The sequence below is a fragment of the Sparassis crispa genome (genome assembly GCF_003851025.1).
Source record: "Sparassis crispa DNA, contig_000000F, whole genome shotgun sequence".
Lineage (NCBI taxonomy): Eukaryota > Fungi > Basidiomycota > Agaricomycetes > Polyporales > Sparassidaceae > Sparassis > Sparassis crispa.
The window spans coordinates 11,539-37,187 of NW_020939747.1; the positions used below are offsets into that span (position 1 = coordinate 11,539).

At 57.7% G+C, this 25,649-nt stretch overlaps 12 protein-coding genes across 12 annotated transcripts; 3 read left to right on the forward strand and 9 right to left on the reverse strand.

The window, feature by feature from the left end:
* Positions 1-1,305: 1,305 nt before the first annotated feature.
* On the reverse strand, positions 1,306-1,545 carry SCP_0100010 (hypothetical protein; the record flags this gene model as incomplete). Its single annotated transcript, XM_027752241.1, has 1 exon — positions 1,306-1,545. One exon carries the CDS (start codon positions 1,543-1,545, stop codon positions 1,306-1,308), a length of 240 nt encoding a protein of 79 aa, XP_027608042.1.
* A 73-nt stretch (positions 1,546-1,618) lies between these two features.
* SCP_0100020 (hypothetical protein) lies at positions 1,619-2,134 on the reverse strand (the record flags this gene model as incomplete). The annotated part of the gene is made up of 1 exon (XM_027752242.1): positions 1,619-2,134. The coding sequence occupies one exon, from the start codon at positions 2,132-2,134 to the stop codon at positions 1,619-1,621; it is 516 nt and encodes a 171-aa protein (XP_027608043.1).
* A 374-nt stretch (positions 2,135-2,508) lies between these two features.
* Positions 2,509-3,271, reverse strand: SCP_0100030 (hypothetical protein; the record flags this gene model as incomplete). The annotated part of the gene is made up of 2 exons (XM_027752243.1): positions 2,509-3,212; positions 3,265-3,271. The coding sequence occupies 2 exons, from the start codon at positions 3,269-3,271 to the stop codon at positions 2,509-2,511; spliced, it is 711 nt and encodes a 236-aa protein (XP_027608044.1).
* Positions 3,272-3,376: 105 nt separating this feature from the next.
* Positions 3,377-3,698, reverse strand: SCP_0100040 (hypothetical protein; the record flags this gene model as incomplete). The annotated part of the gene is made up of 2 exons (XM_027752244.1): positions 3,377-3,530; positions 3,583-3,698. The coding sequence occupies 2 exons, from the start codon at positions 3,696-3,698 to the stop codon at positions 3,377-3,379; spliced, it is 270 nt and encodes an 89-aa protein (XP_027608045.1).
* A 251-nt stretch (positions 3,699-3,949) lies between these two features.
* Positions 3,950-4,796, reverse strand: SCP_0100050 (hypothetical protein; the record flags this gene model as incomplete). Its single annotated transcript, XM_027752245.1, has 2 exons — positions 3,950-4,562; positions 4,615-4,796. The coding sequence occupies 2 exons, from the start codon at positions 4,794-4,796 to the stop codon at positions 3,950-3,952; spliced, it is 795 nt and encodes a 264-aa protein (XP_027608046.1).
* A 459-nt stretch (positions 4,797-5,255) lies between these two features.
* Positions 5,256-6,112, reverse strand: SCP_0100060 (hypothetical protein; the record flags this gene model as incomplete). The annotated part of the gene is made up of 2 exons (XM_027752246.1): positions 5,256-5,841; positions 5,895-6,112. The coding sequence occupies 2 exons, from the start codon at positions 6,110-6,112 to the stop codon at positions 5,256-5,258; spliced, it is 804 nt and encodes a 267-aa protein (XP_027608047.1).
* A 3,386-nt stretch (positions 6,113-9,498) lies between these two features.
* SCP_0100070 (hypothetical protein) lies at positions 9,499-9,714 on the forward strand (the record flags this gene model as incomplete). Its single annotated transcript, XM_027752247.1, has 1 exon — positions 9,499-9,714. One exon carries the CDS (start codon positions 9,499-9,501, stop codon positions 9,712-9,714), a length of 216 nt encoding a protein of 71 aa, XP_027608048.1.
* Positions 9,715-10,503: 789 nt separating this feature from the next.
* On the reverse strand, positions 10,504-12,092 carry SCP_0100080 (NADH-cytochrome b5 reductase 2; the record flags this gene model as incomplete). The annotated part of the gene is made up of 7 exons (XM_027752248.1): positions 10,504-10,518; positions 10,575-10,675; positions 10,845-10,931; positions 10,995-11,185; positions 11,241-11,286; positions 11,500-12,013; positions 12,063-12,092. The coding sequence occupies 7 exons, from the start codon at positions 12,090-12,092 to the stop codon at positions 10,504-10,506; spliced, it is 984 nt and encodes a 327-aa protein (XP_027608049.1).
* Positions 12,093-14,797: 2,705 nt separating this feature from the next.
* On the forward strand, positions 14,798-16,962 carry SCP_0100090 (Mitogen-activated protein kinase HOG1; the record flags this gene model as incomplete). The annotated part of the gene is made up of 13 exons (XM_027752249.1): positions 14,798-14,839; positions 14,888-14,927; positions 14,986-15,004; positions 15,050-15,179; positions 15,229-15,272; positions 15,321-15,420; positions 15,470-15,517; positions 15,570-15,611; positions 15,974-16,160; positions 16,242-16,321; positions 16,399-16,477; positions 16,542-16,742; positions 16,805-16,962. 13 exons carry the CDS (start codon positions 14,798-14,800, stop codon positions 16,960-16,962), a joined length of 1,170 nt encoding a protein of 389 aa, XP_027608050.1.
* Positions 16,963-17,479: 517 nt separating this feature from the next.
* Positions 17,480-20,701, reverse strand: SCP_0100100 (hypothetical protein; the record flags this gene model as incomplete). Its single annotated transcript, XM_027752250.1, has 13 exons — positions 17,480-18,241; positions 18,315-18,800; positions 18,856-18,931; positions 18,988-19,133; positions 19,195-19,463; positions 19,513-19,593; positions 19,644-19,666; positions 19,727-19,848; positions 19,896-19,943; positions 19,997-20,044; positions 20,217-20,319; positions 20,369-20,438; positions 20,497-20,701. 13 exons carry the CDS (start codon positions 20,699-20,701, stop codon positions 17,480-17,482), a joined length of 2,439 nt encoding a protein of 812 aa, XP_027608051.1.
* A 160-nt stretch (positions 20,702-20,861) lies between these two features.
* SCP_0100110 (hypothetical protein) lies at positions 20,862-22,411 on the forward strand (the record flags this gene model as incomplete). The annotated part of the gene is made up of 2 exons (XM_027752251.1): positions 20,862-21,089; positions 21,140-22,411. The coding sequence occupies 2 exons, from the start codon at positions 20,862-20,864 to the stop codon at positions 22,409-22,411; spliced, it is 1,500 nt and encodes a 499-aa protein (XP_027608052.1).
* Positions 22,412-23,947: 1,536 nt separating this feature from the next.
* Positions 23,948-25,386, reverse strand: SCP_0100120 (Zinc-type alcohol dehydrogenase-like protein; the record flags this gene model as incomplete). Its single annotated transcript, XM_027752252.1, has 8 exons — positions 23,948-24,098; positions 24,169-24,251; positions 24,306-24,422; positions 24,484-24,730; positions 24,778-24,830; positions 24,891-25,142; positions 25,201-25,296; positions 25,345-25,386. 8 exons carry the CDS (start codon positions 25,384-25,386, stop codon positions 23,948-23,950), a joined length of 1,041 nt encoding a protein of 346 aa, XP_027608053.1.
* Positions 25,387-25,649: the final 263 nt, after the last annotated feature.

Genomic DNA, 25,649 nt, shown 5'->3' on the forward strand with positions numbered 1-25,649 from the left:
CTACGACGCTCTGTATGCGGTCTACAAATGTCGGTACGCGGTCTACGGTACTCTGTATGCGGTCTACGACGTACGGTCGATTTTTATGAAAGCCTGATAAATGCGTGATACAATACATCGATACGAAATGATAACGTTCCTCACCGAACCACTAACCGAAACACTAAACCTCACCTAATCCTCACTCTAATCCTCACCTAATCTGACTATAACCGAAACTATAACCGAAACACTAATACCTCTAACGTGGTGTGACTCTAATCTAACCCTCTAACGGATACTCGAAATCACGTCGTCCTCGGACTACGATGTATGTCTGGTATGTCTGTTATAAATATTCGTATGCCGCTTTGAAATATTCTTATGTCGGTTACGACACTCTGTATGTGGTCTACTATGCTCTGTACGCCGTTTGCGGTACTCCGTATGCTGCCTGTAATAAATGTTGGTATGTCGCTTATAATGATTTTCTGTCTGCCGCTTAGAAATATTTGTACGCCGCTTCGAAATATTTGTATGTCGGTTACGTCACTCTGTATGTGGTCTACTATGCTCCGTACGTCATTTAATGGTACTCTGTATGCTGCCTATAATAAACGTCCGTATGTCGCTTATGACGGTTTTTTGTATGCCGCTTATAAATATTCGTATGCCATCTATGGTTGTTTGTATGTTGCCTACGACACTCGATATGTGGCCTAGAAATGATCATATGTAGTTGACAGTATTACGTCGTTTATTATACTCGCTCAGACGATGGTGTGCAATTCAGATAACAGTCAACTAACAGTCAGATACGGCTCAGTCAGTGTAATGTCCAGACAGATAACACACAGTCAGCATAACAGTCAGCCTAATGTTCGGATAACACTGAGTCAGTGTAATGTTCATATAATGCTCATTCATTCAGCCTAATGTTCAGATAATGCTCATTCAGCCTAACGTTCAGATAACATTCAGGTAACGCTGAGATAGCTACTACTGAGATGACGGCACTTGGTGTTGGTGGAAGTAAAAAGGTGCACAGGCAGACAGTTGGGTGGCCTAACGGTAGGACGAAGCAATATATATATATATATATGTATTGGCTACTGTGCGCTATGGATAGTACTACATGATACGAACCGCGAGTGAGACAGTGGAAATGGCACGTGCTCGCCATGCTGTCATGTTCTGTGTATATACTGGCATCGCGCGAACGAGGACGGCGGTGCGTTGTGCAAACACAGCGGCGTTCGAGGGGACTGGGACGGCGGGCTTGCGTGCCCGCACGCTGTTGCTGCGCATTCCGCGCATGTGGCTGAGTCACGCGGATGAGGATGGTGGAGAATTGTGCAGATCCGCGCGGTTCGAGCGGACTAAGACGGCGGGGTTCGAGAGGAGTGGGACAATGGCGTTCGAGGGGAGTCGGATGGCGGGGTTCGAGAGGAGACGGCGAATTTGCGTGCCCGTTGACTTAGCATGCCCGTGCGCTGTTGTGGCGGTTTCCGCATGTGTGGGTCGTGCAGACAAGGATGGCAGTATGTTGAGCAGACATGGTGGCATTTGAGGGGAACAGGTTGGCAGCGTTCGAGGAGAGTCGGACGGCGGCACTCGAGGGGAACAGGACAGCAAGGTTCTAGGGGAGTCGGACAGCGGACGGTCGACCTAGGGTCCCCGCACGCTGTTGCTCCGCGTTGCGAGTGTTTGGCTGGGTCGCGTGGACGAGGACCGAGGTGCGTTGTGCGGAGATCACGGCGTTGGAGGGGAAAGGGACAGTGGCGTTGGAGTAGAGTCGGACGGTGGCATTTGAGTGGAGTCGGACCAGGGGGTTGGAGAGGAGCGGGGCGGCAGATGTGCGTGCGCGTCGACCTAGCATGCGCTGTTGCTTTGCGTTCCGCGTGTCTCGCTGGGTCGCGCGGACTAGGACCGCGGTGCATTGTGCGGAGATCGCGGCGTTCGAGGGAGAGGGGGCGGTGGCACTGGAAGGGAGCTGGACGGTGGCGTTCGAGAGGAGTGGGACAGCCGGGTTCGAGGGGAGTCGGATGAGGCGTTCGAGGGGACTCGCACGGCGACATTCGAGGGGACTGGGACGGCGGCGTTCGATGGGACTGGGGCGGCGAGGTTCGAGGGGACAGGGACGGCGGACGTGCATGCCGGCCCGTCGTTGCTGCGCGTTCCGCGTGTGCGCCTGGATCGCGCGGACGAAGGCGGCGGTGCGTGGTGTAGAGACGGCGGCGTTCGAGGGGACAGGGACGGCGAGGTTCGAGGGGACAGGGACGGCGGACGTGCGTGCCCGTCGACGCACGATGGCAGGCCGTTGTTGCTGCGCATTCCGCGTCTGTGGCTGGCCCGCGCGGATGAGGACAGCAGGCTTTGAGTGGAATAGGATGGAGGTATGTGGCTCGGCCTACGCGCCGTCGGGTCGTCGCTCCTCATTCCCTGCGTCGGCGTCGGGTCTTCTAGAGGTGGTTAACACCTTTAAAAAAACCGAAAACAATTTTTTTACTCACCTTGATGACCCGACCGCTACTGGGTAAACGCGCGCTCAAACGTGTTACGTTTGAGTGCGCCAGAGACATCGAGCCGCAGGCCGGCGCTCGATGTTTGACGGGAGGTCCGGGGCGCGGTCGTTCGCCGCAGAGGGCGAACTCGCATCGACGACGGTAGGGCGAGGGTGCTGAGAGGCGACGAGGGCCCGCGTCGGGGGATGGAGGCCGCGAGGAGGGGGCTAAGCGCCGTTGTGGCATCGCGGGGTCCGGCGTGACGACCGGGGCCCGGTCGTTCGCCACAGCGGGCGAACGCGATTCGAGGAGGCTTGGCCGAGGGTGCTATGAGGTGACGCGGGCCAGCGTCGGGGCATGGAGACCGCCAGGTGGGAGGTCGGCGCAGTTGTTGCACCGTGGTGGCCGGCTGGACGACGGGGGAGCAGTCGTTCACCACAGGGGGCGAACGCAGGTCGAGGAAGGTGAGATGATGGTGCTGGGAGGTGACGCGGGCTAGCGTCGGGGCCTGGAGACCGCGAGGAGGGAGATCGGCACCGTCGTTCCTCCGCGGTGGCCGATGTGACCACTGCGGTGCCGTCGTTCGCCGTGATGTGCCTGAGCACGTCGAAGAGGGTTGAGGGAGGCTGCGGGGAGGTGGGGTGGGGTGTGGCGAGGCTTCGAGGGGCCTCCGCGACCGCGAGGAGGGGGCAGCACGCCGCTGCGGTGGCTGGCGCGACAACGACGTGGCTGCAAAATATTAGCACGGTTGGATACGGACAAAAAGGCATTTTTTACTCACCTGGCATGCCCTTCGACCTTCGAGAATAAACGTGCCGAACGTTTGCGTTCGACGGCCTGGGGGAGCGCGAGGCGGAGGGTGGAGGCCGGTGTGACGACCGGTGCGCCGTCGTTCATCGTGGTGGGCCTGCGCGCGAAGGAGACGGTCGACGGAGGGTGCAGGGAGGTGGAGTTGGGTGGGTTGAGGCTTCGAGGGGCCTCGGCGACCGCGAGAAGGGGGCAACGCGCTCCTGTCGCACCGCGGTGGCTGGCGCGACAACGAAGGGGCTGCAAAATGTTAGCACGGCGGGATAGGGAGAGAAGTTTTTTTTGGACTCACCTGGAATACCCTTCGACCTCCGAAAGCAAACGTGCCGCCGAACGGTGGCGTTCGACGGCCTGGGGGAGCGCGAGGTGGAGGAAGAAGGTGTCGCCAAGGTTAACGGCGGGCTGCATCCAGTCGACCTCGAGCGGCCGCGCGATGCTGCATCGCCGTCCGCGTGTCAGCTGCCCGCGCGAACGGGCGAGGAGGGTGGAGAGGTGAGGTGCGAGGGGAGGGGCGAGGGAAGCCCAGGGCGGGCTTTGGCGACCATGTGGCAGGGGCTTCGCGCCGTCGTTGAACCGTGGTGGCCGACTCGACCATCACGCCGCCGTCGTTCGCCTCCGTGGGCCTGCGCGGGTGGAAGAGGGCCGAGGGAGGGTGCGGGTTAGTGGAGAGGCTGCCCGGGGCCTTGGCAGACTTGTGGCGGGGCCGTCGTTGCATCGCGTGGCCATCGTTCGTCGCTGTGGGCCTGCGCGGGTTGAAAGGGACCGAGGGAGGTGCGGGGAGAAGGAGAGAGGTCGCCCGGGCCTTGGCAAACTTGTCGTGCGGCGTCGTTGCACCACGCCGCCGTCGTTCGCCTCCGCGGGCCTGCGCGGGTCGAAGACGGCCGAGGGAGGGTGCAGGGAGGTGGAGAAAGGCCGCCCGAGGCCTTGGCAGACTTGTGGCGGGGCCATCGTTGCACCGCGTGGCTGTCGTTCGCCGCCGTGGGCCTGCGCGGGTCGAAGACAGCTGAGGGAGGGTGCGGGGAGGTGGAGAGGCTGCCCGGGGCCCCGCGGGGCCTTGGCAACGCTGTAGTTGGGGCTGAGAGCCTTCGTCTCACCGCGGTGGCCGACGCGCCCACCGCGTCGCCGTCGTTCGCCGCCGTGGGCCTGCGCGGGTCGAAGAGGGCCGAGGGAGGGTGCGGGGAGGTGGAGAGAGGCTTCGAGGGGCCTCCGCGACCGCGAGGAGGGGCTGCAGGCCGCTGTTGCACCGCGGTGGCTGGCGCGACAACGGCGTGGCTGTAAAAAGTTAGCACGGCGCAATAGGGACAAAACATTTTTTTCTACTCACCTGAGCTGCCCTTCGACCTCCGAAAGCAAACGCACCGCCGAATGTTTGCGTTCGACGGTCTGGGGGAGCGCGAGGCGGAAGGTGGAGGCCGATGTGATGACCGGGGCGCCGTTGTTCGCTGCGGCGGGCCTGCGAGGGTCGAGGAGGGTCGAGGGAAGGCACGGGGAGATGGAGTGCAGCATCGCGGGGCCAGGATGACCGCGAAGACGACGCTGTGCGCCGCTGTTGCACCGAGGTGGGCGGTACGAGAACGACGCGGCTGCAAAAAGTTAGTACGGCGCGATACATACAGAAGTTTTTCGGACTCACCTGGACTGCCTCTAGTTCTCCGAAAACAAACGCGCCGCCGAACGTTTGCGTTCGACGGCCTGGGGGAGCGCGAGGTGGAGGGAGAAGGTGTCGCCAAGGGAACGCGGTGCTGACGCGCCGCGTTCGAGAGCAAACCGGAACGCGGGCGACGGACGGAAGCAGGAGAAGAATAAATAAAAGCAGAGCAACGCCGAGGAGAGCCTCCTCGGCGTTGTGGAAGGGTGTCGCGGCAGTGAGCCAAGCAGGAGGAGCGCGAAGCTAAGTCCAACCGGCGCTTGTTGGGCGGCGGCTTTCCCACGCCCCGCCAGCCGTTATGCTTAATCGCGGGGCCGTTATGCTGAGGGGCGGCCGTTATGCTGAGGGGAGGCCGTTATGCTTAGTCGCGGGGCCGTTATGTTTAGTCGCGGGGCCGTTAGGCTTATTAGCGGGCCAGCGACGGCAGTAGAAGCTGCATTTGTAGCAGTTTCCGCCTGTGTGAACTCCGCGCGGCCCTCATTTTCCTCCAGCACTTCAGGTTCGGTAGGGTCAATGTATATGTCCAATAATGAGGAAATAGCGATCGCAGAGGCGACGCAAACGACGGGTGTGAGTGTAAGCATCAGACGGACCATAACACCCGCAAAGTAGCTGGCGACAACGGCATAGATGATCACGAAGACATGCTCATCACGGAGCTCACGGAAACACAATACGTCGGGGCCTGGAGACCGTGGGGGGGAGGTCGGCGTGGTCGTTGGATCGCGGCGGCCCGCGTGAGGACCGCAGCGCCGTCGTTCGCTGCGGAGGGCCTCTGCAGGTCGAGGAGGATCGGGGGATGGTGCTGGGAGGTGATGCGAGCCAGCGTCGGAGTCTGGAGACCGCGAGGAGGGAGCCGGGCACAGTCGTTGCAGCACGGTGGCCGACGCGATGACAACTACACTATAGGAGATTAGCATGGATAAAAACAAACAATGTGTGTCTGTTTGACTCACCTGGGCCATCTGCAACCTTCCAGAACGAACACGCGGTCGAACGTTTCCGTTTGACGACGCAGGAGACCGCGATCCTCAGGTTCGCCCCCCCGAAGGTAAATGCGTGTTAACGAGGCTAGGAGGTGGATGCGAGGGGGTGTCGTAGGCATTCGTCGGGCCTTAGGAACGGGCCTTAGGAACCCCCAGGAGGTCGCGAGGAGGGGGCGGGATGGCCTCATCGCACTGCGCTGGCCGGGGCGACGACCGGGGCACCGTCGTTCGCCCCTGAGGCCTTGCATGTGTCGAGGAGGCTCGAAGGAGAGTGCAGGGAGGTGGAGTGGGGTTTCGCGGGGCCTCGCGAGGCCTTGGTGACAGCGAAGAGGGGGCTGCGAGCCGCTGTTGCATTGTGGTGGCCCGCGCGACGACAACTATGCTGTGAAAGATTAGCACGGCTGAAAACGAACAAGAACAGTTTGCTTGACTCACCTGGGCCCTCTCAAATGCTCCAGAGTGAACGCGCACTCGAACGTTTCCGGTCGAGGGTGCAAGGGACCGCGAGCCTCAGGCTGAGGTAGAGGTCGTGTCGCCACGGAAATGCGACACTGACGTGCTGCGTTGGACGAGAAATCAGACAGGCAGGCAGAAACGAGCTGCCTACGACCCGTTGTACGGTTCGCAAGCAGCTTCGAGCCCCCTCGATGGGCGAATGGAAGAGCATTGAGTGTGGGTCGGCTTACCTCGTTCCCGCTGGTGCGCGCCCTCCCACTTCCTTCCCCTGTATCTTCACAACGACCTCGTCATTCTTCCCGAGCGGGGTCTCGTCTTGTAGCCACGACCTTCGTCTACCTGGACGCTATCGCGTTCGAGGGAATTGAGTTAGCGCAACGTCGGAAACGAAGGGAGAGAACTCACCAAGGGCGCGCCGGCGCGCACCCCGCCACTTCGCCCGGCTGTATCGTCGACCAAACTCTTGAACCCCTCCCGAAATCGGTAGTATCTTGAAGCCAGATGGCCAGGCTATCGGACGATATACAATATGAGGCCAGGGGTAGAGGGTGAGGACGAGAAAAAATCGAGGAGTCGAAGACGTGCGAGGTGGGAAAGTCGGCTGATTGCCGCCGGTGGCCACGGCGACCCAGATCTCCGTCGAACTGTATCTTCGGGTAGTTGGTAGATTCGATGTCGGGCGATCTTTTGAGATAGCCGAGGGACCGAAACGAGGGAGGAAGGAAGGGATACAGGGGCGGAAAGTCGGGCGGCCTAACGTAGCGTTAGGCCTGCGGCCTATAGATAGGTAACCTAAGCTTTACCTAAGGTACCTAACTCACGTGACACGAACACGTGACACCGCTGGATCCCGTGCTTAAGTGCACGGCAGCACCGTCACGTGACTCGGCGGCATCTCGGCACACCAGTTTGGAAGTGCCTGGGCCTTGGTCACGTGATTATGGTCTAGACCACATCACGTGCGGAGCACGTGACTGTTCTATAATTGCTATCTCATACTGAGCATACCACCTACCGACTTATCGCGAGACGGACCGGACCTACGTACAAGACGCCCTGAGCGTCTTTCTTGCGTCCCTTCTGGGCCTTCGGCCCGGATGTGTGTCTTAGAGTAGCGCCTGTCGGACGTGTGACGTCCTCTTATCAGGGATTCAGCCCCAAGCGAGCTGGTGCCTTCTCCAAGATGAAAGAGCGCTGTAAGTGCAACCTTGCCTCCGGGACTCTGATTATGACGTCGGGCGGCACCCGGGACGATCATTTCCCCGGGATGTTATGACCGTCAGCGGCTGTATGTTACTGTAGCAAGCGCCCGGGACTTCGGTCTCGGATCGCGCTGGAGCCCCTGAGAAGCCACCACCCTCCCATCTCGCCCTAACCCGGCTGAGTAGTTGGTCACTGGTGACGATGCACAGACTCCACGACAGCGTGAGAAGTAAAAATGAACAGGTGGCCGTCTTCCGAGGAAACTCCGAAGATGTTCACACGGAAAGACCCGAGCCGAGCTGCCGCTCGGAACATCCTCGATGCGTGCTTTGTTTGTCTAATTGAGTCAAGCGCGCCATCTTTCGAACGTGCGATAACTGACCCCGACGGCGAAACCTCGGGTCAGATGACCAGGCGTTGGGCCGGGTAAACTCGGTAAGTGATTATGGATCATATGCTAAATCCGTCCCTTGGACGAATGTGCGCTAGTCGACTGGCTAGTCGGAAGAACTTCGGTTCGGAATAGGTGCCGATTGGTGATACTCCTGCGGAGCCTCTCACGGTCGGAGTTGCCTGGACCCGGGCTGGAGCCTGGCCATGACGCCACCTAACGCACGTTCCCCTCGGCTACACGGTGCGCGCGGAGCTACCGCGCGAGCAACCAAACACGGCCAAATGGTCCGTGCGCGGTTTCCCAGAAGATAAAAGCAGGTGGCGAGAGCACTGAAGAGGCATCAGCCGAAACGTGCCCGTCAAGAAGCGATTCTTGACCTCGTCTGCACTTTTAAGCCGCCTCTTGAGATTTGTTGTTGAAATCCAACCTAACCTAACTAACCTAACCCTAAGCTTCTCGTCTATTCTCCTGGCGCCTATCTCCCCCTCGTATGTTAAAACCTTGATGATTCCGATCGCGCACGGCAGATATGAAAGACGACAATACTGTAGTGGAAGTAGGCTCGGCACCATCGGAATATATCTGTGCGTGTTCTTCTGCAATGTGCGTGCATGATACGCGCTCTATTGAACTTCAGCATCTCAGCGTGGCCCTTGCCCATCTGTCTCATCCTCACAGCCTTCCGGTGTGAATACGGTGGTGCTGCATTCAGTCCTGTGAACAAGATGCAATGTTTAGATCTTGGACGGTGCCGCACCTGATGTCATTTGCCCGGGGATGGTACGGTATGTAGCACTGAAGTGCTAATATTCACCGTGCTACTAGCGCTCTGCTTAGCGGCACCACACCTGCGTGAGTCCCCATCAGTTCCTTTCTTATCCCCCTCTCCTTAAGGCATGCGAACGAGGGGTGAGAGATGCAGTGGAGTGTCGAGGGTTCCTGCGCCGCAGAGCTGGACTCGTTGCGTCAGACACTGCAGGCGTCCTATTGTGACTTCGCCCATGTAATAGACACCATAGTTGTCTAAGTCGACAATCTCATTGACACTCCAACTTTATTTTGCAGCCTCTCCAAGTCTGTCGACCGCATCTTGCCTTCTGGAAACGTAGTATCCGGATCTCGACTATCTCGCCGTATAGATCTGGTGAGTCGCGCTGACATCGCGGCTACTATGCGAGTACTTCAAATATATGCGCTCCACTGCATCAAGACACCAGTTCGTAATAGTTATTGGATGGAGACAAGAAGATTCAAGTTCAGTGATCCGACCGAAGGGGACTCACTCTGTGCTTGATAGACATAGACGCGACGGTCAAGAGATCTCTAGCAAGAAGCACGCAAAGCTCTCCTTTTCCACTCGGAGGCACGTCAATTCAACTACATGTATCTGCTCATAACGCCCACGGTCAGATATCTCCACGACGAGATGCAGGGACGTGTCTACATAGGTAAGCATGCCGGACTCGAGGAGGATCGCAATTGCGACCTCTGCCCGAGTACCTACTTGCACGTATATCCAAAATGCACCGGCGCTGGGACCTCTTGCTCCTCACTCAGGGTAGTGCAGAGTTTGCACATATGTGCGCGGTCCTGACGACAGACAGATGGATATGGAGCGCTGCACCCGACCTCAGTGCGGTCGCCTCTCAGACTGCAACAGCCGCGCTGGTGCTTCCTCTGCCCGAACAGCGAGACTGTCGCTGTGTTCCCCCTGCAGATGCTACTACACAACAGTGAATCGGACAGATTTACACGCCCAGACATGCGCGCGCTCGCAAGCTCAACAAAGTGCGCCAATCCTCTCTCGATGAATAACGCTCTCCCAATATGAACCCGATCGGCCAATCTCGCCAGAGACTGCGAACAGATTCCAAGAATAAGTCCAAAGGAACGTCTTGCCTCCAACATAAAGTGCATTGAAATCGAGGCAAAGGCTTGTAAGGAATGAACGGTGACCGTGACCATCAATATTTCATCATCACTCAGTACTCAAATCTCGGCGGGTAATAGAGCAGGTTGAGCGCAAACGACATCGACGGTGCGCTTGTGCAGATCCGCTGCGAACGCTCGTGGTGAGCCCGGTCACTCGGTCGATGGGTCGGTCGCCGCGTCCCCAGCAGATGCTACTACGCAACATATTCAGATGCCCACACGCGCGCGCAGGCAAGCTCAACCACCATGAAGAAAGACATGCGATGCACCGACTCTCATCCTCTAGCGAAAGTGGTCTTCACGCACTAATCCTCTCTCGATGAACTTAGCACAATCTGGCACCGCTACCAATGCTCTCCCAATACGAGCGTGATCGGGCACCCAAAAGCGGTCGACGAGCAAACGAACGCACAACAAATCTCTTGCCTTTGCAACGCAATACCTAGTCTGCGTCTATAGCACACTGTAAGCATCTAGCACCAGTCCGCGCTCCGCACTATACACTATCCAAGCACCAGCACGACACGGCCGTCAGATCCCCCGCCACGCTAATAGACTATTGCAACAAACCATCACGTCCTCGCCGCACGAGACTCAGAACTTGAACACCTGCGCACGCGTGTCAGCGCCCAGAGAGGGCGAACGACGAGACTAGGCAAACGCACCTGGTTCTCGGTGTATCTGAGCTCCTTGAGGACGCCGCCCAGCGCGCCTTGCTGCATCCCGTCCTTTTTGCCCGCGAGCGAGGCGACTTGGCCGGGGGGACCTGTGTGGGCGCGCAGTTACGGTCGACGTGCGAGATGGTCGTGGAGAGGTACAGCGCGGGGAATGGAGTGTGAAGAACCAGCGGCGCGTTGCCGAGATGAGACGGATTCGCGGGGGACACGAGAGTGAGGATGCGAAGGGAGCAGCAAGAGTGCGAGAGCGCGACGCACCGCAGATGAAGACCTTGACCTTGTCCCCGAGGCTCGCGGGGGCGATATGCTTCGTGATCAGCTCACGGTTCACATAGCCCTTAGCACCTACAGCGCACGTCAGCGTCAGCGCACCAGCCCCCATGCGCAGGATGACAAGGGACGGCGCACCTGTCCAGCCGGCGTCCGGCTTGTCGAGCGCGTACACGACGCTGAAGGTGTTGGGGTGCGCCTTCTGGAGCGCGTCGAACTGCTCGCGGTAGAGGATGTCGCGCTCGGCGACGTTCGCGAAGATGAGCGTGAACTTGGTCTTGTTCGCCGGGTCGCGCAGCGCGTGCTGGAGGACTTGGTACATCGGCGTGCTGCGTGGGAGTTAGCGGTAGCCGGGCGGAGGGAAGGGGAGGGCAGGGGACGTACATGCCGCTGCCGCCTGCGATCATGCCGATTTGGTCGAACTCGTTGGCTGGGGAGACATTGTGACATTAGTAAGGCACATGAGCGAGGACATGGTAAAGAGACATCGAGCTGGGAGCTTCGAGAATAAGCCGTGCACGATATGATCTTCGGTATCTTTATGGGGTCGTGGCACTCAACCCTATGTATGCGCACAAACGTTCACGCACATCTCCGAGGCAGTCTGCGAGGGATCGTGCACGCAAGAAAACGTGGGACGCACCTTTGTACGGAATTTTCATGATGGGGCCCTTGATCGCGAGCTTGTCGCCAGGCTTGAGGTCATGTATATGCTTGGACATCTTGCCCTCCTCATACCGCTTGACGAGCAGCGTGAACACGCCCGGCGCGTCAGACGGGGACACGGGTGTGTACGGGCGGTGGACCGGCTGGCCCTTGTTATCCTGGATCGCGAGGCCGTCGCCGGCGGTCTGGACGAGCACGCAGGAGGCGACGGGGAGGAGCGAGGCCTGGTTATCCGGGAGCGCGAAGTCGAAGTGCGCGGTGTTGTGGTTGTACGGGCGGATGGCCTTGAGCTCGAGGTCGATGTAGCGCTCGGGGTCGAGCGGGGTCTTGGTCTGTGTCTGCGCGGGCGTCGCTGCTGCGGCCTTGGAGCCGGATTGGAGGTAGAGGTAGCCGGCGAGACCCGCGATGCCTGCGCCGCCGAGGTAGAGCGGGAGGTTGGACGACTTGCTGGCGCCGCTGGGGGCGGTGGAGTAGCGGCGGGTGGACGAGAGCTGGCGCAGGCGTGAGGCAGGGTGGGGCGCATTGAGGGGGTATGCTCACCAGGGTGCGTGCAGCTCTTGGGAAGGACATGGCGGGAGAGAGCAAGACGCGTGAGAGACGCGTAAGGCGACCTGCGCGTGCTCGGCTTCCTCGATCGCGACTTGGCCGAGAAGTGCGCACGGCGGCCGGATATATCCTCGGCCACCGCCGCGGCCGAGCCGTCCGAGCCGAAGTCCAGTCCCTCTCTAATAGTGCGCCATGGCCTAAGTACTCGACAAGCTATTGGCTGAAGCGCCGCCCGCTGCGCAACGAACAGCGCATCTAAGGCGTTACAGGTCTAATCTGCGCGAGGGATCCGCGCCGAGTATACCCACTGGCTTGAGCGGATGGGAAACGACGATCGCGGCGAGCTCGATACATCGATGATACGACGGCATAAATAAATATATTGGATGAACTCAGGCGCAGGTGGAGCCACTCAGACTCGAATGGGTTTTAGCTACAGACAGCGCGAAGGGCGCGCACGGGACAGACCTAATAGACAGCCCCGGCCAACAATGGCATGTCCATTCAGATGAACGGGCTCTCTGAGGCAGTCACAGCGCAAGAGGGAGTTACAAGCTTAGCCTTGCGATTCACTCTCACGCCATGACTGCGTCATGCTCACAATTAACAGTTCACCTTGCACGAATGGATCCACAAGGCAGGCTCCGGAGGATAAGTATCAGTAATGCTGATGATCTGTTCTACCTCGAGGCTCGACGTGGATCAGATCGTGAGCATTACCGTAAGGTGTCATCCAGAGCGTGAGCGTGAGCGGTGGCAGGCGAGCTCTGGTGGGGTGAAGGGAGCACGAAAGGCCAGGTTGTGGTGCATTGCTAACGTTGGCTGCCTGAGGGTGCGGAGGCCCGTCCAAGGTCCAAGGTGCGGGCGTTTGCGACCGCTACGGGTCGACGGTGACGCAATGGTGATGCTGGAGGTGCAGCAGGAGGGACCGAAAGGGAGAGCAACGACAACGGCGAGCGGGCGAGATCAAGCGCGATTAGCACGAAACAAAGTAAAGAAAACCATTAAACCATTTTTGACTCACCTCATGATGTCGAAGCCCACCAAAAAACCTTTGCCGTCCGCCGTAGTTGCAAGCGTTCGACGGCGTGATGAAGCGCCGGCTGGAGGTTGAACATTTGAACGTTGAAACGTTGAAATGTCGCGAACGCTGCAGGTCGTTAGAATGGCGAAAAACAGGCCCCCCCGGCTCCCATGTGTCCGATCCTAATTCTTATGTCCACATCTTTTCGGCCCAAATACCGGCCCAAAGGATCGGCCCGTCGGCCCATTTATACCCGCATGGCCAATGTAACCTCTAGAAAAATAGCCAGAATGATAAAAAAATGCGTAAGAATCTCTAGGACCGTCCAGTGCAGATCCAAATAATATCCTCATCCTTCGCATGCAAGACATGTCTCGGGGTGTCAGCCCACGTATCAATGGAAGTTAATGATATGGGCGTTCACCTGGTAGGGGCGGTAGCGTCAGCGGCCGTCGAGAAATGGCCCCAACCTGGATCAGACATGGTCTGTGACAGTCCAGCTATATCCGCATAGTGGATCGGACGGAGTGCCAGAACACTTCAGAGGGTCGCTTCTACCTGCATCCGGATCGGACATACGCCTTGAAAAACCCATCGAGAGTTGGTAATTCTTATCCGTGTGGTGCCCGAGCACCAGACAGCGAACGGAGGTTCTCAAGGCCGAGTTTGAGGGCAGACGTCGAGGCGAGGTGTCACGAGATGGGTGTCACGACGGCGATGCGAGCAACGACGACAGAAGCTCTGAGCCAAACGCCCGACAGCGAATTGCAACCGGCGATCATGGAGGTGTACGCATGTAAAACGGAACAGACTCGGAAGGCAGGCGGAGTAGCTCGGGAAAAGAGAGTTGCAAGGCGTCATCGAGCATGCGTGGAAATCGCTGAGACGATGAGATAGAAGCCAAAGTCAGACCACTTGAAGTATATACTCCGGCAGATGGGATCAGACAGTCTGGAGTAATGAATTGCGGTCGAGGGTGAACGTACGGTATGAGTGCGCGCAAGTATGTGTCATGACTCACCGCAGTGACCCTTATACGTATGCGTTAGAGAGCTTGGATCGAGGCTCAAAAGCTTAAAGCGGCATGAACTAGCGGGACTCGGTACTTGAAACTATAGTCAGAAAGCGGCAAACATCGCCTGATGAGTGCTGAAAGTGTCGCCCAGTCGCGTGGATGACAAGAGCCGGGGCCAAACTCGCAAGGTGACGACAGCAGAGAGGAGGCCCGCGGCTGATAGTACAGGAACAAGTCAAAACGGCAGCTGTATACCCTGCGTCACGACGAACTTACGGGGAAGTTGGTGTCAGAAAGGCGCAGGAGCGGTGAGAAGAGTAGACGAGGAGACGTGAGAGAAGACGAGCCAGAAGGAGCTGTAGGATAGCCCAGGACAGCGGAGGTTGCGTACTATGACGCGTACGGCCTGGGTCCTTGGAGAGATTGACCTCGCGATTAGCACGAGGCAAGCAGACGCATGCGTCATAGCCAGCATCAGTGTCTTGTGAGTGTCTTGTGCACGCAGTTGGCGCAGAGACTTGGAATGACTGGCTGAATCGGGTAGATCGGGCCGTGATCTAGGGACCAGCGACGATGACGCAGGGGGCGCTTATATAATCGATGGACCAAGGACTCCAACGCGTTCTGCCCGTCGTCCTCGCGCTCTCGCCCACGCGTTCTGCTTGTCGCGACCACCGCCAGCAGCGCACCATGTCCTTTGTCAAGCTCAGCATATTCGGCACCTCCTTCGAGGTCTGTAACCTGTTGCGTTGTCGTCGCGCACGCGCTCACGCTCCACAGGTCACCACCCGCTATGTCGACCTCCAGCCCGTCGGTATGGGTCAGTCTCCACCTTCCTCTCCCCGCTCATCTCCCCTTGCTGACACCACCCTGCCCAGGCGCGTTCGGCCTCGTATGGTACGCACGACCCGCACGTCCGCGTGCCCCGCTGACTTCCCCCAGCTCCGCCAAGGACCAGCTCACCGGCTCCTCCGTCGCGATCAAGAAGATCATGAAGCCTTTCAGCACTCCAGTCCTCAGCAAGCGCACCTACCGCGAGCTCAAGCTCCTCAAGCATATCCAGCACGAAAATGTTCGTACCCCCGACTCCCCTTGCTCGTTCCCACCTCACCGCTCTGCAGATCATCAGCCTCAGCGACGTTTTCATCTCCCCCTTAGAAGACATGTGCGTCCACCTCCTTCTTCTTGTTGATTATTGCTCACAGCCTTCCAGTTATTTTGTCACGGACCTTCTCGGCACGGACCTCCACCGCCTCCTCACCTCCCGACCTCTAGAGAAGCAGTTCATCCAGTACTTCCTATACCAGATCCTTGTACGCGTCTCCCGTTCTTTCTATATATCCGTCTTCTCACATTCTGCAGCGCGGTCTCAAATACGTGCACTCCGCCGGCGTCGTCCACCGCGATCTCGTGCGTTCGTCCGTGACGCTCTACCGAAGCCCGAAACTCACACTATACGCAGAAACCGAGCAACATCCTCATAAACGAAAATTGTGACCTCAGGGTACGTCTTTTTCTTCTTCCTCGTGCTCGTGCGCTCACGGAACATATCTGCTTCATTTCCCTATTATGCCTTTCGTGGTCCGATTCACGGATCCTCTTTTCGTGCATCGTTCGATCTTTGACACGCATTCACGCACCTCTTCAACCCGGTGCCATCTACACGCAAACCATCGCGACGCCCGTTGTCGACTTGCGCATCTCGCCTCCGCTCGGCATCTGTATCCTTGTGCGGCTTGGTGCATCTCTCTTCCCTTTTTTTTCCTGCTCCTGCGCATTCCGCTGGCGCACTTGTGTCTATGCTTACTTTGGCTCTAACACGTGCTCCCGGCCCATGTCTCGCTTCGCCTTCCCTCCCGCACACAGATATGCGACTTTGGCCTCGCGCGGATCCAAGACCCGCAGATGACGGGCTACGTCTCGACGCGGTACTACCGCGCGCCGGAGATCATGCTCACGTGGCAAAAGTACGACGTCGCGGTCGACATCTGGTCCGCGGGCTGTATCTTTGCGGAGATGCTCGAGGGGAAGCCGCTCTTCCCCGGCAAGGACCGTGCGTACTCCTCTGTTGCTGATGGCGCGGATTAAGGATACTGATTGAGGCGGCGGCCTTTTTTTTTTTGGCGGCGGTTAGACGTGCACCAGTTCTCGATCATCACCGAGCTGCTGGGCACTCCGCCAGAGGACGTCATCCGGACGATCGCGAGCGAGAATGTGCGTGTGCCCCCGATTCTACCTGCGTCGTGAACGCTTATTTCTCTCACACACCCCGTGGCGCGTCTCTCCCGCAGACCCTGCGATTCGTGCAGAGCCTCCCGAAGCGCGAACGCGTGCCTTTCAGCGAAAAGCTGCATTGCAGCGACCCAGTCGGTACGTCATCATTCCCCGCCCGCTTCTTCTCGCGCTCCATCTCACCCTCCTCGTCCCGCCGCAGCGATCGACCTCCTGGAGAAGATGCTCGTGTTCGACCCGCACAAGCGGATCAACGCGACGGACTCACTCGCGCACGAGTACGTCGCGCCGTACCACGACCCGACGGACGAGCCGGAAGCGGCGGAGAAGTTCGACTGGAGCTTCAACGACGCGGAGCTCCCGGTCGATACGTGGAAGGTCATGATGTACTCTGAGATCCTCGGTGCGTCCCCCCTAGCGCGGATATTGAGAATTGAGAATTGAGGGCTGTTGGCTTCGCTCCAGATTTTCACCAGGTTGGAGATGCGCACCTTGGGGATGGTGTCCCGGAGGGCGCGCTCGCTGCGCCTGAAGACCCGCCGAGAGGTACGGATGCGCGTGCCGCGCCGGCGGTGGTGCCTGCTCCGGCAGTGGTGGTGGCAGCCGCAGCGGGAGTAGATTAGATTTTCACCCACGACACTCCATACATCCACCTCGTGTGCTAGGAGCGAACCCGGCCGCCATACGAGTTCACGCGCCGCACACGCGCGAATACCCCGCCTATCTATTGTATTGTCCGTCCGCCATCCTGTCCGTCTGTGTCGTGGAGTGTCCCTGCTTGTATCGTTGTACACCGTAGAGCCTGTCGAGCCAGGTGTCTTAGGTCTCGAGTCGTAGTCGTACCTGTATCCTCATGTAGTATTGTCCGCCCTCGTTTCTTACCCGTTCGTTCGGATCGTGCGACCACGCGCATCGATGGACGCCAGGCGTGAGTGCGTAAGTAATATCGTTTATGTATTCGTCTGTATCGAGCAGCTAGGCTCAGTTTATATACGTACCGGTAGAATCACGACGAATCGCGCAACGTCGACCAGCGAAAAATGTTCGCGTCGACACGCAACGCCGGCGAGGCGAACATGGTATTCCAACGTACAGCGCACAATACCTCACATCGACCCAGAATCAACCACTGCAACGCACTCACTGCGCCACCTCTTCCTCCTCATCCTCCTCAATATCCACCAGCTCCCGCCCCTCCTCGACCATCTCCCCCTTCACACACCCCACAGCCTTTACGACGCCCGCCGCACGCGCCCGCAACACCGTCTCCGTCTTCATGCTCTCCAACACGACCACCGCCTGGCCCTTCTCCACGCGCTCCCCAAGCGCAACGCGCACCTCGACGACGACGCTCGGCATCGGCGCGCGCAGCGCCCCCCGCGCCGCCCCGCGCGCGTCCGCCCCGAGCGACTGCAGCCACGCCGGCGCAGGAACGTGCAGCGCCGTGCGCCGCCCGCCGTGGAAGACGTGCACGCGCTCCGCCGTCGCGGGCGATGTGGGCGGCGGGCGCTGCGCGACGATCGTCGTGCGCAGCGCGGCCCCGCCGAGCGTCGTGTGCAGCGTCGTGGGCGCGTCCAGCCGTGCGGGGACGGCGCGGAAGACGTGCGGTGTGTCGATGCTGGGCGTGTGCACTGTGATGTCGAACAGCGCGGGGCCGATAGGCTTGACGTGGACTGTCAGAAGCGAGGAGGAAGACTGGGAGGAGGGATCGTCGTCGGATTGGAATGTGAGGGTGCGCTCGTGGGTGTCTCCGCCGAAGCGGCGCGAGGCGAGCGACGTCCACGGGGACGCGGATGTGGTGGTCACCGCTGGCTGGTCCCTGAGCACGAGGAAGAGCGCAGCCTGCGCGAGGACCTCTGGCGAAGGCTCCGAGATGGGAGGGAACAACGCGTGTCGGTGTTTCTGCCCACAGAAAAAAAGAACAGGCGGTCAGCATACAGAGGAGGGGGCCTAGCAAAGGGATCTGTTAACTGACCGGGATGAACCCCGTCTCGACTTGCCCCTCCACAAACGCCGTGTTCCCCGCGAGTGCGCGGAGAAACTCGACGTTGGTCGACACCCCTACAACCTTGTACTCCTCGAGCGCGCCGCGGAGCATGCGCAGCGCCTCGGTGCGATCACGCCCGTGGACGACGAGCTTGGCGATCATTGGGTCGTAGAACACACCGATCTGGGCGCCCTGCTCGAATCCCTGCTCAAGCCTGAGGGACGGCGCGACCGGAGAGGAGCTCAGTGTGGGCGTTAACGCAGATAGTGGGGACGCCGAGGGGACCGAAGGCGGTGGCAGAGTGACAGTGGGTGCAAAGGTGTGGGTTGGCGTTGGAGTGGAGAGGTAGAGGAGTTGCCCGGAGTCGGGCAGGAAGTCGTTGCGTGGGTTTTCGGCGTAGATACGCGCCTCGAATGCATGTCCGACGAGGGGAACGGCAGACTGGGCTAGAGGGAGTGGGTTTCCTGCTGCGACCTACCGCCTGCTTAATATCTCGCCAGCGACCCGCATGAATAATTTGGGTGCGCACCTCCAATTGCCATTCCACCAAGTCAAGTCCGGTGATCATCTCCGTCACAGGGTGTTCCACCTGTAACCTTGTATTCCTTAAGAAAAGTACGTGAGATTGTTTTCGACCGTTGTCTCGCAGGGAAAAGCTCACATTTCCATAAAGTAGAACCCCTGGGTATCATTGTCAAATATGAACTCGACCGTGCCAGCACCAACGTAATCCACAGCTTTCGCAGCCGCAATAGCCTTTGCACTCAGGTCCGCACGCAGTTCTTGGGATAGTCCAGGCGCAGGTGCCTAATATCAATACTCGGGTCAACAATCCACTGGACATTTAGCAATAAAAGTAACGGCACACCTCCTCGATTATCTTTTGGTTTCTGCGCTGCACAGAACAGTCGCGCTCCCACAGACTGACGCACTCGCCGAGCGTGTCCGCGAACACCTGCACCTCGACGTGCCGCGGGTGCACGATGTACTTCTCGACGAGGACGTCCGCGTTCCCGAACGACTTCGCCGCCTCGCGCTGTGCGGAGCCCAACGCTTCGTGAAACTCGCCCGGAGTGTGCACTACGCGCATGCCCTTTCCGCCGCCACCGTGGACGGCTTTGATAAGGACGGGGTAGCCTACGCAGATATTAGTACAGCGGGAAGGTAGAAAGATGGTCGGCAGAACCTATGCTGGCAGCCTCTTCAAAGAGGAGCTCTGGGTCTTGATTTGAGCCATGGTAGCCAGGCACAACGGGTACACCAGCAGCTGAGAGACAGTGAGTCGAGGCGTGAAGAATGAAGACACAACAAGCTCACCGGACATGATCGTCTTTGACTCGCTGGACGAAAATCAGGCGCGTGAGTTGTAGGCGTCGTTTAATCGAGCTTGAGACGAGTACCTCTTGGATCCCATACTGACGATTGCGCCAGCGGGCGGACCAATGAATACAATCCCTTCCTTCGCGAGATTCTCCGCAAACTTCGCATTCTCGCTAAGGAAGCCGTAACCGGGATGGACGGCCTGAACATTCTAAGCTTTCGGCTATTACAGTAAGAATATTTATGTACCTGTGCACCACTACGGCGACAGACCTCGATGATCTTGTCCATGCGGAGCTGTTCAACGCGTCGTCAAGCTGGATTGGAGATATGGAAGGCAAACTGCTTACATAGCTCTCTGACGAAGGTGCTGGACCTATGCAATATGCTTCGTCGGCCTGCGTAGAATAGTCAGCACCGTGCTGACTGCTGTATGTACCGTGACGGCGCCGCATGTGCGTCACAGGCTCAGTTGGAACAGAGTACGGTCTTCCAACGGTAGGATATCACGATATGCGCCATGTTCGTAGGTTACACCCCACGCACCCAGCATCGCAAAAAAGGACGTACCATCTGGACGTGAAGTGCATCCGCGTCGACATCGCTGTAGACAGCGACGGTCTTGATGCCTAGCTTCTTGGCAGTTCGGATGACGCGACATGCAATCTCTCCTCTGAGAGGCTTGAGCACCCTTCGAGCACGGTAAAAGAATAGTAACAAACCTATTGGCAATCAAGATCTTGTCAAAATGAGGCTTGCGAGCAGACTGCCCAAGCGGGGAGAACGACGGGTCTGCGAGAAACGCGTTCAATTTGCGTGTATGCTCAAGGACTCGGACGCGACCACGGACCCGCAGCCGATGCAAAGCCGCGCGCAGAGTGCGCTTGAGAGGCGGCTACGGTACCAGGATGGCGTATAAAGAGGGGTGTAGCATCCGTGACTGCATGGGAGACCAATGGAGGTGTCGGGGCGTAGGCGACGCGCGTACCAGGTGCGGTCTTGGCTATGTGGGGAAGAGTGCGCGCCAAGATGGAGCGCTGAGTCGAGGGCAGCATCGTTCACGTCGAGCGAAGGAGTCCCTACGAGCCCATCGAGAAAGAGTATCTGCATGCGTCGGCTATGGTGGTCGCCGGATGTCAGCTGCTCGTCGGCGCTTACTCTCGACTGTCGACATGCGGGGTTGGCGACTTGGACTCGTGCGCGTTATCCTTGCCAATGCATCCACTCCTCAACGACGACGTTCTACGACGAGTTTTTGACTTTCCTAAGCAGGCCCGTGACAATCCTACGCTTGTACGTTCAGCTCAGGTCAGCAGAGCATTTTCAGAGCCTGCGCTGGACGCGCTCTGGGATGTGACCGACTTGCTGCGTCTGGTTCGACTTTTGGACGTACTATCTACAGTCCATTCCGTACGCAACTACGGGCTACCCTTGACAAAATATGTGTGTCCCTGTTCGTGCGCATATCGCCGGCACTGACTTACCATACCCAGGTCGTCGAGAAAGAGCCGTCCCCGGAGCAATGGGAAAGATTCCACAGCTACGCTCGGCGCGTGCACAGCCTGTATATATCAATATCGTTGTTTGACTCCAAGGATCCATCAGCTGTCGCTGCTCTCATCATCGAGCGGTCGCGGATTCAGGTACTCTTCCCCTCTTTGCTCCATCTTTCATGGGAATCCGGTTCGCCTGCTCCAGAACTGCTACGTCTCGTCGGCTGTGTCGTGACACAGTCCGTCAGCTCTCTTCAATCTGTTAGATTGCAAGGCAGAGGTGGTGTGTCCATTCACGATCCCCAAGCACTCCAGCAATTCGAATCCATGCTTCACACGTTAACCACCAAGGCACCATTTCTCCATACACTTGAGCTGTACACACATTATCTCCTTTCGTTGCAGTCTCTGCCTCCTTGCCAGCGGCTTAGGCGTTTTGTGTGCCCGTGCACCACTCTGTCTGGTCTGTTGCAGTATTGTGGGCATATCGAGAGTCTCAGCTCGCTGGAAGTGGCGGGGATATACGGCGAGGAAGACGTTATTCCTGCTTGCATCGGTTTCCCGTCTTTGAGGACTCTCCGCCTCGTAGAGGGGCGCATCGTCAATTTCATCCCGCTCCTTAATGCCATAACATCACCTCATCTCGGGTCGGTCCAAATCTCCGCTTTTACAGTGGGCAGCTGGCGTGATTTTCGCGTCTGTTTCAATGTGCTACCACGTAATTTTTGTTCTTCCCTTCGAGTCCTCTGGTTGTGGGGCATACCGTACAAATTGGACAACGACAGCCCAAGCTTCGGATTTTTGATCGAGCCGCTGCTGCATTTGCATCAGCTGGAGGAACTCATACTCAATCTAGATATTCACCCAACCAATCCACCTTCATGCGTCCTGACCGACCGTGATACCCATGATATGGCATCCGCGTGGCCGAAGTTGACCCAGCTCTGGCTCTACCTGAGGCTAGCCGCTGCCCCATCCGTTTACTGCCTTGCTACATTCGCGCAGAAATGTCCCTTGTTAAAGAGGCTCGGGATCTTGTGTAATGGCATGCACGATACGCCGTACCCAGAGCTTCCCGAGACGCCCCATCCTTGCGATGCCCGGAACGTGCGACTCAGTTGGACGCAGCTCGTCATAACAGACAGCCCCCGACTTGCCCGCTTCATCATAGACTGGTTCCCCAATATTGACCTGCAGGATGTCAGAGACCGTCGTCAGATTAGTAGCGAGTTTTTGCAGCTTTTGGAAATGTTTCAAGCCGCAGCATCCTGATTTTATCCAAAACATGGCCGTAGTCAGTACATTTCATCTAACCTTCATGGAAGATCACTAGTACTCAATGTGAAAGTTTTTGCTATAACGTCCCGTCTCGTGTTATGTAGGTACGTTAACTATGGATTGACATTGTGAGTCCCAATAAATGCCGTATCGTGATGGTTTCTAAGGTTTGAGCCAAAACGTTACCGAACTTCGTAGTCGTTCCTACACCTGCGAGTGATAAATCGTAGGGAGAGACAAGAATATTTCTCGACGAACGGATAAATATTGTACCGACGTTTGAGCTGAGATACTACAAGAGCCTATACTGCCAGAACCAATCTAGTTGACCTTGCACGATCGTCACGATCTACGTTGGTTATCGCGCAAGGCACACCCATTGTCGGGAATATGACACGTCGAGCGGAGTTCTTCGGTGTCAAGTTTCACACCAGAAGATGCCTGGAGGTGTAAATAGACATGGCCAATGAACGGGCCCAGGATCAGTAGCATGCCCTTTGGTGGCCGTGTTCATTGGATTCTCGTTCTATACACAAAGCACAGCCACTCTTCGCGGTGGGCCATGCAGCGGCTTGGGCTCTACAGACGATTTCAACGAGCAAGCGCATACAGAACTTGCGCTGCGCGTAATAAAATGCAGGCATGTATAGCCTCTGGCACTGTACCCTGCCGCCCCTTGAAGATAGTGGAGGCTCTAGAGCTCTTTCATGTCCATCCCTTCAATATTCTCGAGATTACCGGGGCGGTGACGGATAGGAAGATCCCGGTTTGTAGAGAGGTACCGATGTGTTCGGGAGTGATGCCCCGCCCTTCCTGGACTAGGTGAAATGGCGAGGGGACCTATTGCCTGATAATTTGGACAAATGCAACCGAGAGAATGAAGTGCAAACGGCGAGATCGCAAACGTGCACCTAGACAGTGTAACGCTGCTTCAGAGCGAGCACTCATCTTTCAGCTTGTCCACAACGTCTCGCGATCAGAGTCGGCGAAAGTGAAGTCAGCGGAAGCAGCTCGCCGCCTCAATCGCCGACGGTCGGGGAAGTGGTCTTTCCTTTCCCCCAAGGTCGGACTGAAGCGGATCGCCTGGTTATGTCAGTAAAGCGCAGTGAGGAGGTTATGGCGTCCCTTCTCAAGGCGCACCAGAGCACAAAGGCGCTTAATATCGCATGAGATCCGTCTTCGGGTCTTCGACCCTTCGTCGAGTTAGACTTCGAAAGTAAAGAATCCTAGACGTGTCAGAGATGTTCATCCCAGAACATGACAATTAGGAGATACAGGTCCTGTATCAGCATTTACGACGCGAGTGCACGATGTTTCGTTCCAAGAACACGCTCAAACTTGGATGCATCTACCTGAATCGGGAATCTGCACAGCCACGGGATTAGATCTTCGTCTTCGAATTGTCAAAAGATTTTTATATCGACGATCCTGAACTGCCTAGCTACGGACACCTATCCTACAATTCATACACAACGATACATTGTACATTCCTTCTCATCGCAGCAAACGACATCGATGGGACAGTCGCACTCAATCCTTCGAGACCTTGATGACCACCTTCCCAATGTGCTTCTGGCTCTCGAGATACGCATACGCCTCCCGCGCTTGTTCGAACGGGAACACCTTGTTGACAACGGGCTTCAACCCAATGGCAGCAATGAAGCGATTCATTGCTTCAAACCTAAAAATGGGTCCAACGTACCACTGTCAACAACCCGCGACACAGAAGCAGATATATGCACGACACGTACTGGGAGCGCGAACCGACGATAAGCCCCCGCATCATGGCGCAGCGCCTGAGGAGCATGATGGGCACCGACGATACGTCCGCTCTCTGCAAGCAGGCCGGTGAGAATGGATCTGTTAGACACCATCGACATGAACTTACTCCAGCGAGCAACCCAATGAGGTCGATGCTCCCGCCGGACGCGATGCACTGTGCGGATTTTACCATCGTTCCTTCGCCCCCAACTTCGATGATGTGGTTGACACCCTCGCCGTTCGTCTGCAAAACGGAAAGAGACATCGACATGAACCTCACAGTCAAGGGAGTTAACGGCACGTACGATCTTCAGGACCTCCTTTTCCCAGTCCGGTGTCTTTTTGTAGTTGATGAGATGCTTCGCACCGAGCTGGGCTGCGATCTTGAGCTTCTCGTCCGAGGATGAGGTCACAATGGCGGTTACGCCGGACGCAACGGCGAATTGCAGGCCAAAGATCGAGACACCGCCGGTGCCTTGGATGAGGACCGTGTCGCCACCCTTCACCGAGAAGCCGCCGAACAGAGCGTTGTACGCAGTAAGGCCGGCGCATCTGGGTTACAGTCACGTAGCGAACTTCAGAAGCAAGAGGATACCCACGGCAAGGTCGACGCCTCCTCATAGGACAGGTGCTCCGGGATTCGCACCAGCGACTAAACATATATCACGGCGGTTAGTATCGCTGCTTCACCGCGAGCGAACGGCCGACGAACGTGGGCGGGGAATAGCCTGTACTCCGTGAGGACGCCATCAATGGGTGCACCGAGCGCAGTCATCTGCGTGTCGATCGTGACGGGACCATACAGATGGTCGAGCGAGAAGTTGGCGCAGACGCGGTCGCCCACGTTCCACCCTTTGACTTCATCGCCGACGGCGAGGATCTCGCCGGCCATGTCGGAGCAGGGCACTACGTTCTCCTTGTGGGGGAACGAGTACTTGCCTGTCGAGAGCGCAAGGTCACGGTGCTGGCAGTGACAAGATCGTAAGTCATTCCAGCCTGCGCCATCTCGATGAATTACGGACCTGTAAGGAAACGGCATGGATCTTCACGAGTACCTCCGATGACTTGGGCGGGCGGACTGGAGCTTCCTGGATAACGAGACTCTGGAATGAATCCGTCTGCAGATAATCAGGACGGGTGAAGATGATGTGTACACGTAGACGTACCTTGTGGAGACGGTATTCGCGGGTTGTCGTAGGAATCGGCATTGCAGGTGCAGTGAATACGCATCCAATTGCTACAGCACACAGGACCGTGGAGACGGTGAAAAGCGATAAACATCCTACCCCTCCTCCAGCCAACGATGGATTCGTAAGACCCAGTCCCCACCAGGCCAGGCGTCGGTTGCAATGACGCAGCAGGACGTTTATGTAGTAAGATCGCTCGCAGATAAAGAGTCACGGAGCGTCAGTGAGTCATCCTCCACACATCATCGACTCGGTACAGTCCGCCGTTCGAGCTCGGAGAAAAG